Here is a 19,868-nt window from a genome sequence, read left to right as displayed (position 1 = left end):
TAAACGTAACTTCCACGCAGTGCATGCAGAAAGAACTTCTTCAGTAAATTTTCTGTGGGGACACACTTTGGCTCATTACGTTAATAAACATTCGCTGATATTGAGGTCTGAAATTGTCGCCAGAGATACCGCATGTGCAAAACATTTAGTGCGGCCAAAAATGACAGGAATTTAATGTGGTCAAACCGAGTAGACGTGAGAAAGCATGCGTTTAGCCCAATAGAGGCTTTACAAAACTAGGTCTGGCAACAGTGACCTGCGCGCTGACCTCGCCTGATCTCGCGCCGGTGGCCATCTTTGCATCGCTTCATCCGTCCGCTCCGTGTCCGTCCGTCAGTGCCCGCCCATGTGTCCGTGCTTGTAACGTTATCGCGAAGTGTACTGTGCATGGAACGGATTTTCGATGTCAAGCGAAGTCATTGCCTGGTCTGGGGACCTCTCTTTTGTCCCTGACGGTTTCTGCCAGTGACGGCTAGACGCATATTTTCACAGCCGAGGCGTGACGGGGCCCTCCGGCCGAGCTGCCGAGCGCAGTTACAATCTGCTCTGCGAGTCCTACACGGAACCCTCATCGATCCGCGTAGCGTCATCTCTATCCAGGTGCAGTATCCAAAGTTTTATAATTGTGGAGAATTTTTTGTCCGTCTGCTTTTGCTGTTTGCTTGGACTCCTATGCGAGACGATCGCGAGTTTGTTTACCTGATTTGCGCATAACCGTAGCTCATCCCAGACTGGTAGATACTTACTGAAAAGGGCAAGTATGCATTCTTTGCGATGAAACAACCGTGCATTATTTGACACAAGTTGGAATGGCCCTTAGGCGCGAGGCTCATGTGTAAAATCATGCATTTTCGTACGCGGGAGTGCATGTAGGTGATACTTAGCCGAACAACTAGTGTTCTGCAAGAACGAGAGTTCATGGATGTGTTAAATCACGAATAGACAGGTACACCTCAAACTGTGGGATTTATAATGCCGCAGACTTTTGTCGGCATCAGGGAATAATGGTGCAAAAATCATCTGCTGCGTGCTAGCTGCGATACTATTCCTGCTGGTTTTGGTTTTCTGTGTTGTCGGCAAGTCTGGTGATCCGGTGACAATATTCGACTCCGGTTAAGCTTTGATCGAGGTTGTGCTGATCTGATCTGTTCGCACACCAGATGGAAGTTGATGAAGACGACGATGTGCAGTGCACAGCGCGAGAGTGTGTTGCAGTTAAGCACGAGGCGTAATCGTCCGCGGCGTTAGCGTAACGCTGTCGTGCAGTGGCCAGAGAAACTGATCTGCTTGCGCCGCCGCCTTTTCTAATCCCAGCCGCGACAATATTCATTTTATTAATGCGAGAGCATTATATGGCGAAATTTTGTCCGTAAAACTTGTCCACAAAATATGTCCGCACGATGACGTCACTGTTTATGGTTGGTTGGTTGGTTTATGGGGTTTAACGTCCCAAAGCGACTAAGGCTATGAGAGACGCAGTAGTGGAGGGCTCCGGAAATTTCGACCACCTGGGGTTCTTTAACGTGCCCTGACATCGCACAGTACACGGGCCTCAAATTTCTCCTCCAAAGAAATTCAACCGCCGCGGCCGGGATCGAACCCGCGTCTTTCGGGACAGCAGCCGAGCACCATAGCCACTGAGCCACCGCGGCGGCGACGTTACTGTTTATGAATGAATATTTAAGAGTTCAGTGGAGTTGTGGTGATAAATTAATGAATGATGTATGTGTTTTAATGAAAACGATGACGTCACAATGCTAATTACTTAGGTTATTAAACTAATTGTCGTAATTAGAAAAATCAATTAAGAAAGAGTTGATTATTGATTTGAAGTAATGGAGTATTACAAATCGGCGTAAATAATTAACGACTATTTATAAGTGTGACTAATCAACGCTTACTAATAGTGCTACTAATTAACGAATGCTAACTAATGTGAATGATTAAAAAAAATTAATAAGTGCCACTAATAACCAATTCCTAATTAATGTTAATTAGGTAGTGACGTACTGCCAATATCAGGTGACATGACGCAAAATTTAGTGATGAGGTCACACCCGAGCTGAGTAACAATCGCTGCCCCGTACACACGGGAGAGAAGATGTGTGATGCAAAGAGACGCGCGACGCAAAACAGCGTCCGCCGAGGCGACGGCGCTGGTTTGGGCAAGAGATATCGCAGGTGCAGACGAAATGCCAGCGATGTCATCACTGGTTGACCTCAATGTGGTCAGGCAGCATTCCGTTCGCCATGGAGCATTCCGGGTGGTGTCATAGCATTTCTCTTCGTATATAGCTTGCATGTTTTAGTCAAGTTGAAGGCTAGCTTGAGACATGGGTTCGGACTAATGACATATACACCTTCTATTGCTTGCTTTCTGACACTACATTTCCCCTTAAGGCACGGTTCAGGTGTCGATCGAGGTGTCGAGATGTGAACTTCGAGGTTAACTTGCGACAGCTGTTTGGACCGGTAAAATATGCTCTCGAGTGGCATCCTTTGAGGCGTGGTTAAGTTGTCCACAGAGATGTCGAGATTTGAAAGCTACGGCGCCCTTTTTTTCTCTCAAAACACATGCTTCCGCACTCCTCTACGTAAGCAGACTTAAGTGCCCTCAGAATTTTTTTATTCAATGTTTTAGTGAAGAACAGCGGCTATTATCCACAGAAATTCTGCGTTATTCACAGATTGGGAATAAGTCTAGGTACACCCGGACGTGCCTTTCACAGAGCTCTCTGCTATCCGTGATGCGACTGAGTCTAGAAATAAGGTAGCGTCCATAATAAAAGCCTATAATATACACGGACTCCATAGAGGCTATTTAGAAACTAAAAAGAGTAACGAAGACAACAGGCATCTTTAGAGATACATATAGGAATAATCCAACGCATCCGGACTTACTGCAGGCGAGAAGTTACTCGGCATGTTGACTACAGGATAGCGGACGTCTTTATACACCAATCTTCAAATACCAGTGCCTCCCGCACAAGCCTCCCTTTAGATATCCGCTACGCTCTTCCGATCTTGCCCGGCATAGGGTGAAATATAAGTGGCCTAATTCCTGCTGCACTTACCCTCTCCTCATAATTTAACGAAATTGGAGGAGGTATGCCTGAGAAGGATGAGGTCTGGGGAGGCTTTTACCCCTTGGTGACGTGCCGAAGGGGCTCCCAGGATGATGCGATGCCGAGCACATGTCCCAAATGCCCCTCGCCGGCCGCTCAGGTGGATCTTCGCCACCTTTTGTGGATGTGCCCAGGAAAGCCCAACTCAAGAACAAGACGATTACTTAAAGTTGAACTTAGGGTTGCAAGAAAAACACTCCTGTTCTTGTGGTTAACAGACAGCTTTGAGAGCCGGAGCTCGGTTAGGGTTCTGGAAGATAACAGGATCCACGACCAACTTTAGTCTGTCGACAACAGTTTTTATGCCACTTGGCAGGTGTTTGAAGAAAAAAAAAGAGAGTCCCTTAAAAACCTGTTTCAACCTGCCTGTCTCACCCTTTCCCGGTTGCGCTCCCCCCCCCCTTGTTTTTTAGTTTTGACGTAGCGCTGTGTTCAATTTCACGCACCTCGGATATCATCACCCTCAAGACCTATAAGCGACTTTTGTCACTAACGCAGGACGCGATATTGCATGGCTTGCAGTGCCACATGGGGCAGGTTACGACTGAATTAATCTAATTACCACCAGCCTCGCAGGGCAGGTTGTGATCACGACACAAGGTCTTGTGACCCCACTCGACCAATCAGCGACTTCAGTGAGAGAAGCAGGACGAGAAATCACATCACGTAAAGTTGTCTACGTCTGTCGCAATAATAACAAAGCATTCATTTCCTTACTCCGATAACAATTACAACGCAGCAGCACACACTTCCCCCCGGAGCTCCAGGTTTTCTGTGCACACCCACACTGTTACACCCATGGCTGGCCATCCCGGCAAATTGCGAAAACTAAACGCTACCTTTCGTGGTATACAAGCGCTACATAATTAAAATTTTGCTGGGGTCTGTGTGTACACGGGGCAGCTTTATGTGTATGCGCTTATGAGCCAGCAAATACAACTTCATGCGTGTAAGCATAAGGTTGTTCGGGAAAATATACCATCACCGAACTGACGCCCCTGCGGAGGGCTCGTCACAATAGGCGCACTTAATCGCTCGACACGACGACGATATTGCGCGATATTGCACATGCCAGCAGAATAAATGTAATGTCAAGAAAGGAAAACAACGAATCTGCAGCCATCCTCACAATGCGCGTGTTAATGTTAGCGCGCCACAAAGTTGCATTGGCTTAGCTGTTGCGTAACACCAACAATCCAGCGAAAATCTTTGCCTACAACAGCTTTCCCGCTGCTGTTCGAGGCCTCCATAATGGTGGCGGCTCCCAACAGTGAACCGGTGCCTGCTGCCTTCTTCAATCGGAAGCAAATCGAGACGAGAGACGAATTACAGTGGCCTCCTTGATATTTAGTACGTTAGGTATAAATGACGCTCAAGAGTCTTTATTACACCTACGGTGCGCGGCTGCAACACTACAACACCTAGCGCAGTCCGCCGTTTTTGCGTCTCACGCCACAAACTCCTGGGCAGCAAGTTCTACAAACGTACTGCTTGCAGTTGGCCTGCACAGGCGGCGTGCAGTCAACTACAAATGAACCAGTTGCAGCCGCAGACCAGCACGCGGTGTTTGCTCCTGCTCGCCGAAGCTGCCTTTTCCTCCCGAATGCGCCCTTTCGGTGGTGATGGGCAGGGAAGCAACCCGGAGTGCTCCGAAACGAAAGCAAGGAAACATGCGAGCCTCTATCGGGAAGACGGGGAGCATATGTCATGCTATATGCTGTTCTCAGGCTAACACTGTCCCCTCTTAGAATGGCTTAATGTTATACCTAGTTGGCTTAGAGTTACTCTGGCCGCGCATGTTTAGGCTATTCGAAGCGTAACGTAACATTTAACTGTGTGCAAGAGAATATATCTCCAAGAGACAGCGTAATGTTACCCCAAAAAACGTGTCAGCTCAGCGACTAGTGACTTACCCACAACGAGACTTAGATCTCAAGTTTTTTTTTTGAGTGTACGCACATTACGCCACGTGTTAAAGCGTGGCCTGTCGTGTCTGTCGTTTCTTCGTGTGTTCTTCCTTGAGTCGAGGCACGTCTTCGTATTGACAGACTCGCATTTGCGACGAGCTCTCTCTCGTTCCAACGCAGCACGTTTCCGTTGTCCGCAGCAAACATGGCAGCGAGCCAAGATACTGAGCGAAAGTAGCATCATGGCTTCTTCCACGCGTGGAGGAGGGCGCGCTTCCTCGAAATCACAAGCTGCCGCTTCAAGTTGCAATCGGCTGCGCCTACCATATGCGCGAACTCAAGGTCCAGCCAAGCGCATCCTTAAAGTCCGGTTAGACCTTTGACCTCCAGACTAAAAGAGAGTGACAGAGAATTCTTCGCTAGGCGAGAACTGGGGACTGAGCCCCCCTAATAGTGGAAACTACCTAACACTCTTCTTACAGCAGTTGTCAACCGCATTGCTGCGCGTCATCTGCTGCTCCGGTGGCCCTTCCCTTGAGCTGTTCTTTTTTACTCGAAGCAGTACCTGATCAAACGATTTTAAATAGCAGGACATCTTATAGGGCTAATTGTGCTGTGAAACAATAATAGATGCAAAAAAAAATATTTTGGTTATTATATGCTCAGTTTGCAGTGGCTCTGCAGTTGCACCGCCGACAGCTGATGTTGCTGGAATTTGGTTGGAAAGGGCAAATTTTTTGTACGAACAAATTAAAGAAACAACAAGCGAACGAGAGAACGACAAAAATTATTATGAGAAAAAAAATGAAAGAACAAACAAGCACACCATGAATGCTTCTTTGACACGTCACTATCTTTGACAGGACCTTGACTTTTTGTAAAAAAATTCTTGCTCCAACATGGATGGTTCAGAAAAAGCAGCAGACAGGTTAATTTCGACAAAACAGTTGGGAAACTTTTAAAGGCCACTTCTTCCTCTTTATGGTGAGGCATTAATCTTGTTGCGGCTGTTGACATATTATATTTTATCTGAAAAAAGAAAGGACTCTACCGCGTAGAGTGCACGCTTACATAAATCATTGTTGCACAGTCTCTTCGCAGAATGCAGCTGGTGCTAGTTTTAAACTTTGATGTAAGTTAACTCTACGTATTCAGTATGACCTCAGAATAGGCAGAAGCTCGGATGAAGGCTTGTTCGGGATTTCATAATATATAAACTAGCAACAACGAAAAATAGTTGGCTCACTTTGACCTGCCAGGATATCAGCGGTTCGCTAGTACCATAAATCTTGACCATATCTGCAAAATATCCGTTGTGGGCAACCTCGCTGATGAAACAGTTGAGCTACCAGAAATGTTCCGGGATAATAAAGTTAAAATTACGTGGGAAGCACTGAACAGACTGGCAACTGGAGTTCACAAAGGATTAATACACGTTTGTTTGTTACCACCTTTTCTGTTCGTGATTTACATGACTGAAATTCAAGCTGTGCTACAGAGGCAGAAGGACACAGTCTCTCTAATAAGCTAAAGGATCTATCGCTTAGGAACGGGTGCACGGTTTATTAGAGGGTGATTTAGAAGTCAAAAAAGTAAGAATGAAATAATCGGAGGAGCCCTTTGGGGTGCACCGTGCAGTTTTTACAAAAACGCAGAAAGAGGTGAAAGAGGTGGATTGTTTACTGAAAACGACAAATTTTATTCTGGCATTTATCGTCGACATGTGGCGTTGTAGTTACACTCTAGAGACTACTGACACAACTAAACATACGTCTTTGCATTGTAAACGTTACAAATTTGACGATAAAAATTCAGGTAAAAAATGCTCTCACTTTCCTACTCATTTCTGGAAAAATCGCATCGGGCTTGTGTCCGTAGTTATGGAAGAATTCATTTTTACTTTTTCTGCTAATTTTTACACCTTGTATACAGAACCGATGCAGTCTCTGCCGATAACCAGTTATGTAGCACCTCGTGAATATCTTTTGAGGCGTACCTGATGCTCTTGTGTTTAAATTCAGCGCCAATAATATAAATTTCATGATCTTCGAATAGGTTCTCATGATACAGTTATTCAATACTTAGGGTGGAGAAGCACAAATATCTCGGCGTACGGCTAAACGAGGGTAACGTAAAGGTGGGAAACCAGGAAAGACTATTCGGACAATAGGAAAAGGAAATGCCACAGTAATGAAGCCCAGACAAGTCCGGGGGGTATCAGTTATGATGTTCAGGCGTATTTCTAGGCAATAATCACCATAGAGTACACTTTTTGGGAATTGGTTGTGTTGATGAGATAAGAAGTCCGATCAGGTTTTGAACTCAACCATGGAGTTGTCAATAAATAAGCGTTACGTGGCCGCAGTAATCCGGCAAATTAGGTTTTCGTGGCGGAGACTTTTTTAAGTGCGCCAAACGCAGGGCAAATGTTTCCATGAACAAGACTCGGAAGCATAAATGAAAAGTGATGACAGCTAACGAATGAAGTATTTGTGAAGAAAGAGCATTTACTCGCAGTGCAGGAAAATGAATCGAAACCTAACCACTGCATAAGGCGACACAAGAACTGGGTAATAAATAGCACTGAACGCAAGGTCGACGAATCAGCGGTAGTGAATGGGATCTCTTCGATGGAATTGAAGTGGACTGTGTAGACAGATATTAGTGTGGGCTTAAAAATAAATAAGAAATATGTGTAGACAAAGGGAACAAAGAAATAAAAAGGCATTATTTTGTTAACAACTACGGAGGCTTCTTCGCGAATGTGTCATTGCTTTCGCGTACTGCGCTATTTTAATAGCAATGGAAAAGTGCCGTTGGGCAACCGACCGCGTGTTATTGGCAGTCCGCTCGCAAAATTTCTTTGTGACCCGTGGTGCAAGAAGTGGTATAGAAATAAGCAGCACGTCCCAAGATGCTGCGTCTCGCAGAATTTATACTCGCGTTCTGCGGCCCAATAGAACTCTGCCTCAGTGCACTACGACACAGGAAAGTTATTGTTTTCCAATTGAACTCAACAGCTCGAAGAAGCTGCCTCATAGAGATGGCCACGATAAAATGTTGATGTTGGTACTCCTGCTCAGAAAGAGCGCATGCGACTACCGATCAATGTTTATAGCAAGCATGAGTATATATCAAGCAAGAACATTTTTGTCGCTGTCTAGTAACTGACAGCTACGGCGCCATCAACAATATCAGCATAACCACGAAAAAGAGACACCAACAATAAGCCCCCGTCGAAATGACCAGGACAGGAAGCAATAAACCCGAACGAATGTAGGTGAGCCAGAGTGTGCGCAGCGGCGAAATTTATTCCCGTTTCCAATTACAGCAGAACTAGATATGCTTTCCTCACGGCATGAACGGACCAGAGCAGCCTACTCACGTTGTACTTCGTTCTGCGGTTACAAACAATCGAGCTTTTTACGAAGCGACAAGCATGCCACAAAATTCACTCGAACGGGACATACATAAGAGCATTCGCACATTTGTTAATCCTCTAATTGGCTTTCGCTTAGCTGTCGCTTAGTGACCATCACCTCTTAGATCTTAGCGACCTGGTCAGCTGTGTTAGAAACCTTTTTTTGCCACCCGTCCGACCTGCGCAGGTAGTCTCCCGCCGCTCCACTGCGGTTATTTGCTTTCAAAAGGTTCTCAGCGCAGCCCCACACTATATGGTTGACATTCGCATACTCTGCGAAGCTTTTTTCATTTTGCACACCATATCTGTGGGTGAATTTTAGCAATTACTGCTAAGCTTTGGACCCTGTGTTTGGAGCCGCCAGATTGGTTCAATGGGCTTGCATGAGCGCGGGGCTGGAGTTTGAATTCCCTTGTACCCGTTTGACAGAAGATTCTCATTTTACTAGAGGCGGGTAGACATTCCTTCGTTCGCCGATATTGCCCAGTGCCTTGGGAACAGCCTTCTGTTAAGGATGAGGTAGCATCATCCCACCGCTGCCAGCAGTTTGTTAAAGACGAGGTAGCATGGTCGTGTGCCGGAGAGGGAATGAGGGACGTCGAAGACGCGGTTGCTGTTAAAAGACAATGAGAGAGGACTTTATACAGGAATTTACATATTTACAAGTGAGATGCAGGAACGCTGCATGACGACAGCTCAACAGGAGACCATTCGATGACAAAGAGCCCCTCGGCCGTGCCGCTGCGGGGGTTTTAAAGAGTTCCCTTCCCTAGGGTCCCTAGATGGGGGCCGGGCCTGCAGGGGAAGGAAGTTCTCACTGGCACCAATCACAGACACACACGCACTCACTCACTCCCGAGAGATCACACCGCCGTCACGCGCTGGGAGAGGAGGGGACGATGCCATCACCGTAGCGTAGACGCCGGAATGTCCATGAGCGGCGTTCCCGCGCATTACGAACGCGCGTTCACACTCGGTGTAGGGGAAACGCTCGCTCAACCGGGCAGACGGACGCGGCTTCCGTGGCAATCCAGGCGCTCGCCCAACGCGCGTCTCGGGGTTTGTCGGCGTTTCGCTGCTGCCATGTCGTTGTCTTCCCCAGGACGAAGGGGAGACGTAACACTGCCCAGATATTGAATCCTCGGGCTGTGTTTGTGACCTTTTTTTTTCCTGAAAGGTTTGAGTGTGCGCGGGTACATATATATTTATTTATTTTATTTCAAAACACTGCAGGCCAACAGATTGGCCCAAGCAGGAGGGGTTATACAAGGCATTGAAAACGACAAATACTAAGAAAATACACGGAGTTCCAAACAATGAGCAGAATAACGAAATACAACGCTCATTCACTCGAGAAAATGCTTCTCAAGAGCTTTACTAAAATTTGAGGACTGAAAAATGGCCTCGGGAAGAGAGTTCCAGTCGGAAACTTTCCGTGGAAAAAAACTGTGTTTGCATGAGTCAGTCTTTGCAAAAATGGGTTCCAGCAAATGAATTCGTGAATGGTGTGTTCTGCGCGACAATTGTTTGAGAATAACAGGGTGTTGTATGTTTAGTTTGTGTTAAAAGGTTATGCATAAACAACAGACAGGAAATTTTTCTGCGTACTTCAAGTAATGGAATATGGTTGGTTTTCATTAGTGTTGTAGGTGAGTCTAACCTCCTGTATTTGTTATAAATAAACGTAACCGCTTTCCTTTGCACCATTTACATCTTCTATATGTCTTTCTTTATGAATGCATCCCATAATACCGAACCACACTCTAATTTTGACCTAATGAATGTTGAGTATGCAAGGAGTTTTACTTTACTTGGGGCATCTTTAAGCTTCCGCCTTAAGTAGCAAAGCTTGGAAAAGGAAGAAGAGCAAATGTCTGCAATGTGTGAAGTCCATGTTAAGCCATGAGTTAACGTTACCCCTAAATATTTATATTGTGTAACCTCTTGGATTACGTGATTTTACAGGGTGTAAGAGAAAGAACTAAAATGTTTTTTTTGCGCGAAATGCGTAAGAGAAGAGTTTTATCAAGGTTTAGTTGCATATCCCATTTTACGCACCACTGATGAACAGCTAGAAGCGCATTTTTCAAGATGTAGTGATCGTTCTGGTTATTTATGGTCTTGAAAAGTATGCAATCATCTGCAAAAAGCTTTAGAGAGACATTTCCGGGGGTGGAAGCCGACAGATCGTTTATATAGGTTAGGAAAAGCAGTGGACCTAAGACGCTGCCTTGAGGTACACCTGAAGTAATTGGAAGATCGTTAGATCTGCAGCCATTAACGTCTACGTATTGTTTCCTATGTTTAAGATAAGCATGAATCCAGTTGACAAGATAAGTAGGGACGCCAATACTACTTAATTTAGAAATTAGTTTGCCATGAGAAACAGTGTCAAAAGCTTTGCGGAAGTCTAAAAAAAGAACATCAACCTGCCCGGATTTATCAAGAACAACTTGGAATTCATTAACCTTAGAAACCAACTGCGTCACAGTGGACATACCCTTTCTGAAGCCGTGTTGCAAAGGGGATAAAATGTTATTTTCAGCTACAAATGAATTAAGGTACCCAGATACTATGTGTTCTATTAACTTACAAGAAGAAGAAGTAATTGAAATCGGTCTGTAGTTAGAAACACTTAGCTTATCTCCTTTTTTATGGATTGGTACAACGCGGGCCATTTTACAGGCCTCCGGCACATCACCAGAAATTAGAGACTTGAAATATCTGTGTTAAAAACTCGGATAATTGTGTTGCAGAACGTTTAAGAAAAGAATTTTCAAGCCCATCAGGACCAGAACATTTCTTATCATCAAGTTTACGCAGCATCGACAGAACACCATTCACAGAAATAGCCGGTACGTTACCAAGATCTTCACCTCGAATTCTAGCTGTTGTTGCCCTCTCCGTCAGAAATACGCTTTGAAAGTACGAATTAAAACCCTCTTAAATCAGTGTGCAGTCGGTCACAATGTCGTCATTAATTCTAACCTTACTCAACTGCTCATTCTTTCGACCTAAAAATTTCCAAAACTTTTCGGGATTACTTCTGATGAATTCGAAGCGTCATGTTAAAATAATGAAACTTAGCTGATTTTAACTTTAAGGCAAGCTTCTGTTTGAGTAGTTGGAACTGTTGTAAGGAAGATATCTTTTTCTTCCTAAATCGCTTCACTTTGCGTTTCAATTCAAGAATTTTTCGACTTATCCAAGGATTGCGACGGTTGATATGAACTTTTCTTAGTGGAATAAAATGTTCGGTACAGTACTGCACTGCATTCTTAAAGTGATGCCACAAACTTTGAACGCCATTCCCGGAAGAGCTGCTTAACAGCGACTGTAAGGCGTCGATGACTGCATTATCATCACCACGAACGAAGACCTTTATCATTTTAACTGGACGCACCCCCCGAAGCCAGGCGAAGCACAACAAAAGTATAAAAGACAATGATCTGATATTCCCGGTTCAACGTCAAGCACACCGTCAAAAAAGGTTTGGCGTAGAAAGAGAAATTTATTTTGTTCTGTGTTGACATAGAAAATACAAAACAAAACGGATGAACTTAATGCTCTGATGAGTCAAGCACATGCGCAGTGACGCAGCACTGAGCACGTCAGTAATGCAGTAAGAAAGCCGATACTCGACCGCCGCGCAGGACGATAAAGTATGTCGACCATTTGCGCAAGAACTCAGCCTCGCTCATTGACAGAGCGTCCACGCATGCTTGTTCAAAGAGGCGCGTGCGGAGGCGCTGCAACATTGCGAACATTGTTCTTTGCGGACGCCCATTTAAGGATGCCACTCCGCGCTGCCGCCACAAAACGAACATGCCAACACACAAGAGCATATTTTGAAACACTTCGGGAGAACTAGTGCGCGCTTCCAGGCGGGTTAAAAACATGCGTGACAGTAATGTCCAAAAGGTGCGCGCAACTACACACTCAAACATTGCGCGCTGCAAAGTTTCAAGGAGACCGCACTGCGGGCATCGCGCGGAGGGCGCCACGCCCCACGCCGCAAGGCGGTCTCTTGTGGGCAGGACCCGCCAGCCTCGCAGCCAGCCGAAGTCCCTGAAAAAAGGTTTGGCTAACAAAGAATAGGTCTAGCACAGATGACTGTCTGGTGTATTCACGAACAGCTTGCATAAGGTTATATACTTTCATATACTTTCATTCGTGCTTCTGGGGGTGGGGGGGGGGGGGAGGCGAGGGGGTATTTAATATTTAGTTCTGCGGCGGGGTGGTGTATTCTGCGTCTGATAAAGTTACTTATCGCAGATTTTTGAGTATCTTTTTATGATAATTCGCGGTTACATTTTTATGGTCATGGCGTATATGTCATTGCTGCTTCTTCTGCCTCTTCCGAAATTTTCCCTGGTATTGTCGTAGCTGCTATGCTTTCAGCTGGCTGGTCAGCTATAGCCACAAATATTCGGCACGACGGCATACAGCACAGATTTGTCTTTAAGACTAGTGTCTAGATTTATCACGCGGGCTTTGATTCTGCTGTTGCTCTGCGAAGGAAGCATGGCTCTTGTTATCGGTGGTTTCTCTATACATCCCCTTATTTCCACAAAGAGATATTTGAATTGAGGTGCGTTCTGTCTACATTTTACATTAGGACTTTGTAGGATATTTTTCCCTGCTTTAAGTTTTCTATAGTCGCTATATCTAGTCTTTCAAATGCGCCTCAATGAGTTCTGTCCGTTCATGATGCGATTATTACTTGCATTGCACTGTAAATCCTTGTATCCGAAGTAAGGATACCAATTCCGTCCAGGTCACGTTTCCCACCTCTCCTATTTAGTTTATCAACACTGACGCCCACGAACGCTGAACTCCAGTGGCTCGATGCGAAAACAAGACGAACAATAAATCACTTCCTTTGTTCACTGTGCTATGTCGCTCAATGAAAACAGCAAAAAGAGTGCACTCACAGATGCAAGGTACACTACTTCGTCGACTGTTAATAGCACAGGACCGCCGATCCCCGCTAGAAGATGAAGAAACCACTGCAGATGAGTGCGTCCCTGCTTTCCCTCTCCGCGGAATTTGACCTAAGCCAAACCGCTCCGCTGGCTTCTTGTTCGTGCGTGTCGTCGACACCACCATTCTGCTGACGTCCACATATGCACAAGGCACTAATCCATAGATCACGACCGCCACACTGCTGGCGGACTACACCTGGACATGTAAAAACCGCGGCCTTAAGAGTGCTGACACATAGTACGAAATGCAGTACAACTACCGCTGATGCTGTCGCGGTAGTAGCTGACGTCATGTCCCATGATACAGGCTTTCTATTCTTGCTTTGGTTGGCCGGAGACCCTTAGTACTACGGCGTCGCCGTGAGGTAATTTCACGGCCGACTTACATGCTCAAAGCTTTCGGGAATTGCATTTTTAATTTTCTATGGAACACGGCCACCTTTCAGCTGAAAAAAAATTACACTTTGGCAGTGTTTTCAAGAGATACTAGGTACATACATTTCAAATTTGCAACTATCTCCATTGAACATGGCGGTGACTGATTGTTTTATGGCGCAAGGGCATCTGATGCTAAAGAGGGTCACGGCACAAGATGTTTTTCCGTCTTCTCAAGGCGGATTCAAATACCCATTTCCCAGCAGTTAGTTCTGAAAATCCGAGCAACAGGCCAAGGGAAAGCTTGCACCCATTGTATAACCGATGGATACCCGGCGGCGCTGGGGATCGAACCCAGCACCTGCCGCATGCGAGACGGGTGCTCAACCACCCGGCAAGGCCACCGCTGTGGTTCATGCATTGATGAGCAGTGCTTAGAATGCAGAAGAAATTGCATTACCTTGGGGACTTTGCTGGCAACGATTTTTCAGGGGAGCTCTTGGCATGCATTCGTGCATGCATAAGCAATTGTTTTTTTTTCCGAATGTAAATCTAATTTTTGTTACCTAGCAATAATAGGAATTATTTTCAGCCATAATTTGATTTGTGCAATAGGCTTAAAGCGCACTTAGGTAAACCCTAAATCATTTATTGGGACTCTGTAAGCAGAAGTAATCAACTCAACGAATATCAGGCAAATAAGCGTCGCATTAAGTGGCCGTAGTAATATTTCCAGGGAAACATGGCATCACTGATTTCATTTCATAAATTTATTGTTAGTTCACATGCACCTCAAATGATTCCTAACTTTAACAGCCAGAATGCTTCGACTCAAAATTATACCTAATTGCGGTTAACGAGAACAGAAAACTGGGCAAGTTGGAACTGATTCATCTTAAAGCAGCGCGATACGTGTCGTCTCTTGTTTCTTTCTCTCGTCATGTGTATCGCGCTGCTTTAAGATGAATACCTAATTGGTTAATTTTTGTTCCATCTTTCGTGTGCTACGCGCATTCTTCTGAGGACAAGTTGCATACACTCATAATGATCCGAGTGAAAGCCCGTATGCTGTTCTGATAATTGGCCAAGTGGCATCAACGGCGTTTTTTATGCTTCGTACCAGGATAACGATTATATTTGCACTGATAAAGTGGTTCTGGGACAGCCGTTTGATAATAGACAGCACGCATGCCCTGAACCGCAATATCATATCTTCACCAACTAGCTGGGCGCCGTTGCCATCCTGCATGAGCGGGTGAAGCACGCGCGGTTCACCTACTAGTATTTCAGTCTCAGCCTGCCCGTTCCGTGATATCGGCAGCCACGGAAACTAATATCCTACAGACCACTGAAGCACTGACGGTGGCCGCCATGGCAGCTTGCGAAGAACGCTGCCTGCTTCTGTCTCTGCCGATGGAGATGATCACCTACATCTTCGGTTTCCTGCGTCCCGAAGACCTGATGGCCGTTGAACAAACTTCGCCTGTGTTTTCAAGACTGGCTCAAGACCCCAGCGTTCTGCAAACCACAAAGTTTCCCCAAAACAGCTCCGCGGGCTCTCTTCGAGACTACTTGGACGAGAAGCGGGCGGTGGCCATATCTGAATTAGACCTGAATAACCTCCTGGCAGTTGACTCGAGAACGGTGGAAGGCTGCGTCCAGAGATGCGTCAATCTGACCAAACTGCGCTGCGCAAACACCCGTCTGTTGCCTACAGCAGTCCTTCGCCTCCTTCGAGACAGGCTCCGTCGTCTGCAGTTCCTCGAATGGTCAATCCTTAGATATCCAGTCGACCAGAATGACGCGGGATTTTTATGGAAGCGCCCCAGCGATGAGATGACATCACAAATCCCTGAAACTCTGCGGGGCATGTACGTTGAGGTGTCACATAGCATGGTCAACAACCTTCTCTTGTGCTCCACTCTCGAGCACTGTTCCAGCCTTCGCAATTTGCACTTCCACGAAATGATGCTCGGGGGAACACTCGACACCGCCGCATATAATGTGCTCGAGAGCTACCACCGCGGCACAGCAGGGAAGTTTGAAACATTCACCTTCACCGACGACCGCAGTGTTGCAGCCCAAGAAACGGGAAGGACGGAGCCTGTGGACGCATGCGGTCCAGCACAAGCACCTGAAAGTGTTTTCGGCTTGTTCAAGACAAGTTTGAATATATCTCGGAATGTAGTCGTGTGGCAGAATCCGAGGCCATCAACGAACTGCGTGGTCCTGGACCGGAGAACTGCACATCAGGTACGGCGAGATTTTTCGAGTCTCTTCATTGTCATTAAAGATGACGCGTTTGCAACTCTCAAAGCCGCGGCTGGTCACCACTTACACCCCAACACTCGAGCGTTGACGCTGAAGTGTTCCAGGTCAGAGACAGCGGCCCAGTGGTGTTCCGCAAGTGCCACCAATGACATGTTTTTCTTCCACTTCCTCAGAGGATGCCACAGACTGAAAGAGCTGAATCTCGCTGCGTTCCATTTTGAAGAGAACATCGATTGCTGCTCCCTCCTGGCTAACGCCAGCCTCATCTGCCTACGCGCACTGACCCTGCCATCTTGTACACTTCGGGAAAGCGGGAGCCTCGAACCGCTCGCCAAGGCGCCCTTCAGGCTGGCGGAGCTAGACGTGCGCGCTGCTCTCACTGCGCGGCCACTGACTTGCGCCTTCTGCAACGCTCCCTCCACGTGCACTGAAGAGGTGTTCGAAGGGCTGCGCCTACTGTGCCCCCTTAGGCGTCTTACCTTGTGCGATCTGCCGCAGATCCGCGATCTGCACTTCCTCAGGGGCTGCGTGGTCCGTGAACTCAGACTCCGGAACCTTGGACTAGGGGGCTTCGCAACTGAAGAAACAGTAGAGGCTTTGACGGAGGTGAGGATTGTTAGCGATGTGCCCAGACCAACCCTGCGGTGTTTGTGTCGAGGCTACAAAGGTGCCTTTACTCCAACTTTCAACTCAGGCTGAGAGGGACGCCGGAGAGGAAGGCTGCGGATAATTCCAATGTGTGGTTTTTGAATCTGTGCTGACATAGCACAGTGCACGGGCCTATATCATTCTGCCTCCATAGAATTCATGCTCCCTCTGATGCAGAGTCTAGACAAATGTGTGTGTCAAAAAATAGCAGCTGCAGGTTGATACATACATCTCTGCAATTAAATTGAGCAATCGTAAGCTGTCTGTATTTCCTAGGTTTTGAATGTTTCAAACGCGAGTAGCCGAAGTCCTGTCGTTTTATCTAAGGAGGTAAGAATAAATACTCTGTATTTCGACATAAAGCAGCAATTTGATGCCACTGAAGAAGTATAGTAATAAATATAGTAAAGTAAAGGTATTGAAACGCTTTTCGTTTCAATTCGTGCGTAACAAAATTTAGAGAAAAAAACGTACCACAAAAAGGGACAGCGACTGAGATAAATAGCTGCGCATAGCGTTCTCGGTTCTTGGCATTTTTTAGCGCTACGTTCTTTCCCCAGACTCATGAACCAACAGTCCGAAGCATCTACCCTAAAAAATGTCAGCGTGCAAGTATTATTCTGACTCGAAAGAATTTATTATTATTATGTCCGTAGCCATTCCCAAGGCTACCAGAATATTGCCATATTTAGAGCTGATAGCGTCATAAGCTTTATCTGGTGAAAAACTTAGGCCTTACCAGCTTTATCTCCTGCACAATCTGTCATGGACTATAAGTAGTGGTTGCTGTCATCAAGCGTTCGCCGCTGACATCAGTCGCTCTGAGAAACCGAAAACTGGTTGTAAGAAAAGGTATAATGCATTAGCTACCTCATTTCTCTGTGGGCACCTGAACTGCACCCGAAGGAATGGAAGGAGGTAGTGAAAGAAGGAATTGTTAAAGGGGCGCCGTAGTGCCCGGCTTTAGAAAAATTTCGGTCATCAGGGATTATTTAACTTGCACCTGCATTGTAAATCACACGGGGGTCTCTGCGGTTCGCGCGCATCGAACGTGACCGCGGCGGTGGCCTTTAGCAAAAGGCGAAATGCAACAGGCGCCTTTGTGTTCTGCGATGTCATTGCACGTTAAAGAATGCCTGGTCAACAATAGGTATCCAAAGTCGTCCACTACGGCACTTCGTTCATGTTTCACTCCCACCTTCATCCCTTCACTTATTGCGCAGTCGAGGTGTCAATTGAGAAGTGAATTCCTGGGCTGTTTTCTTTCCTAAAAAAATCGCATTTTCTTTTTACCAAGCTTCGATGTTTGTATGGCATGCTATGCTTTCCTCAGCTTTTCCTTTTAAAACAGCAGTACTCTCCATGCGAATTATTGCGATGCCTGTTTCAGGTACTGGGGCAGGTGGAGAGCCTGAAATTGGAGAGCACTGTCGTCCCCTTGGACTTGTACTTGCTCCGCCGAGGACAGATGGGCGCTCCACGGCTACGCCGGCTCTGCGTCGCGACGACCGGGATAGCGTCTGGACAATTGTCAAGCTCCCTGCACAACTTGTGCCTACTCTTCCCTGCTGCGGAGTCTATCCATGTGCACGGTTGGATACCTGGCGTGCCACCGGAGCGCTTCGATATCATGGTGCCCTCACTCATTGGCCCGGACGGCGCCTACTGGAACTTGTACACGGAATCTGCGTATTCTGCTGACCGCACTGTCCTCTGTGAGACGCATGATCTTGTCTCCGTTCCGAGGCCGCACAACTGCGGCCCACGCCGCTTTTAAACCCGGTGACATAGACCTCAACACCATGTCCTCAGACTTGCCAGCATTGGGGCTAGCATATAAACTTCGCCCAGAAAGCAGAACCGCTAGAATATATTCCTCATCTGCCGCCAAATCGTATCCACCAAGAGAAGCTTTTGAGCTTTGAAACCAGAGAACGGTGGACATGCTTGAGGGTCACGATGTTTTGGCGGTGCTTGATCGCCCAAACATGCGTCGGGCTTTGACGGAATCCTTCCTCTCTAGCCCTGAGATTGTGAAAACGAATTTTAGAGGTGTGGTCTGCACCTTATTTAATATTGCAACCTCTTTGAATGACTGCGCAGGTGTCTGTGAAAATCTTGGAAGTTTAGAGCTGACTGATAGTGTCATTTTGTATACATTGTTTTTATCGTTCGCACTTTATGCCTGATCGCGAGAAACACAAATTGCATAGTTGGCTATAAAATTCGTGGAGGGCCTGCCACGGAATTTCATTTAATTCGATGGCTGGAAAGGATAATAGCGTTTTCTGTGCCGATTTTTAGAATGCTGTTGCACGAGATGCTCATCATATCGTTGTTCCAGCCACAAAACCATGCCAGCCTACGCTGCTACCCAAGAGCAAGAAAATGGTGTGGCACTTCTTTCGTTGGTTGCCATTCGGACCTTTCAAATGTTGTCCTCGAAAAAGTGGTTTCAGTATGGCTTTTGTCGCGCATGCTTTCATGCGGCGTACTTTGCGACGATTACGTGAACAAAGGTCCGAAAATCAATGCGCAGATTTCACAAGGTGACGCAACGCATCTCAACCGCGGCAGGAAGTGGTGTTTGTATACATTATCTGGTCTAAATAAAATAGTGGTGGAAGTGTTTTAACTGACTCAGCATGATGCACACACCCGCGGCACCTTGAACAGATGTGCTCCGCTGGCCGCTCCTTTAGACCGCTAGGCTATGGGTGCAGCCTTTAAAATCGTTTTTAATACTGCAAGCGTGGCGTGCTATGCTTTGGATAACGTCTATATGAACAATCAACCGCTTCCAAACGCAGCTTGCATCAAGTCACACGGCATTCTGTGAAATTTTAACCAGCAACGCCATTTTACGAGCATGGGGCCAGTTACATAAAACGGCAGGGCATTATGACTACAGCGGGTGGGCAAAAAATAGGGCACGATAACCCATTCCCCACGCCTCGATTGCTTGTATCGCCCATCAATTTTTTCCCTTTATTTTAAGCGTTCTGAGTATTCTTGGAGTGCTTGAGGCGACTGCACCACGGACGCAATGCTTGTACGCTCTCCGTTTATTTTGAATTTAACCGGCTGGCACCATTCGCGGAAACCACACCTTTCGTATCCTCACATCATGCCGCAC

General features: G+C 46.4%; 1 protein-coding gene across 1 annotated transcript; it reads left to right on the top strand.

Annotated features, from left to right (window-relative positions):
* Positions 1 to 15,184: 15,184 nt before the first annotated feature.
* Positions 15,185 to 18,509, top strand: LOC149344227 (uncharacterized). The gene is made up of 2 exons (XM_089542572.1): positions 15,185 to 16,690; positions 18,123 to 18,509. The coding sequence occupies exons 1-2, from the start codon at positions 15,185 to 15,187 to the stop codon at positions 18,507 to 18,509; spliced, it is 1,893 nt and encodes a 630-aa protein (XP_089398698.1).
* Positions 18,510 to 19,868: the final 1,359 nt, after the last annotated feature.

The sequence above is a fragment of the Amblyomma mixtum genome, chromosome 5, assembly GCF_055824585.1.
Source record: "Amblyomma mixtum isolate Tamu chromosome 5, ASM5582458v1, whole genome shotgun sequence".
NCBI classification, from domain to species: domain Eukaryota; kingdom Metazoa; phylum Arthropoda; class Arachnida; order Ixodida; family Ixodidae; genus Amblyomma; species Amblyomma mixtum.
This window is presented reverse-complemented; position numbering and strand designations above follow the sequence as displayed.

Coding starts and splice junctions, on each gene's coding strand:
- LOC149344227 (XM_089542572.1), top strand. CDS start 15,185: ATGGCAGCTTGCGAAGAACGCTGCCTGCTTCTGTCTCTGCCGATGGAG. Junction 16,691..18,122: donor CAGTAGAGGCTTTGACGGAG/GTGAGGATTGTT, acceptor TGCCTGTTTCAG/GTACTGGGGCAGGTGGAGAG.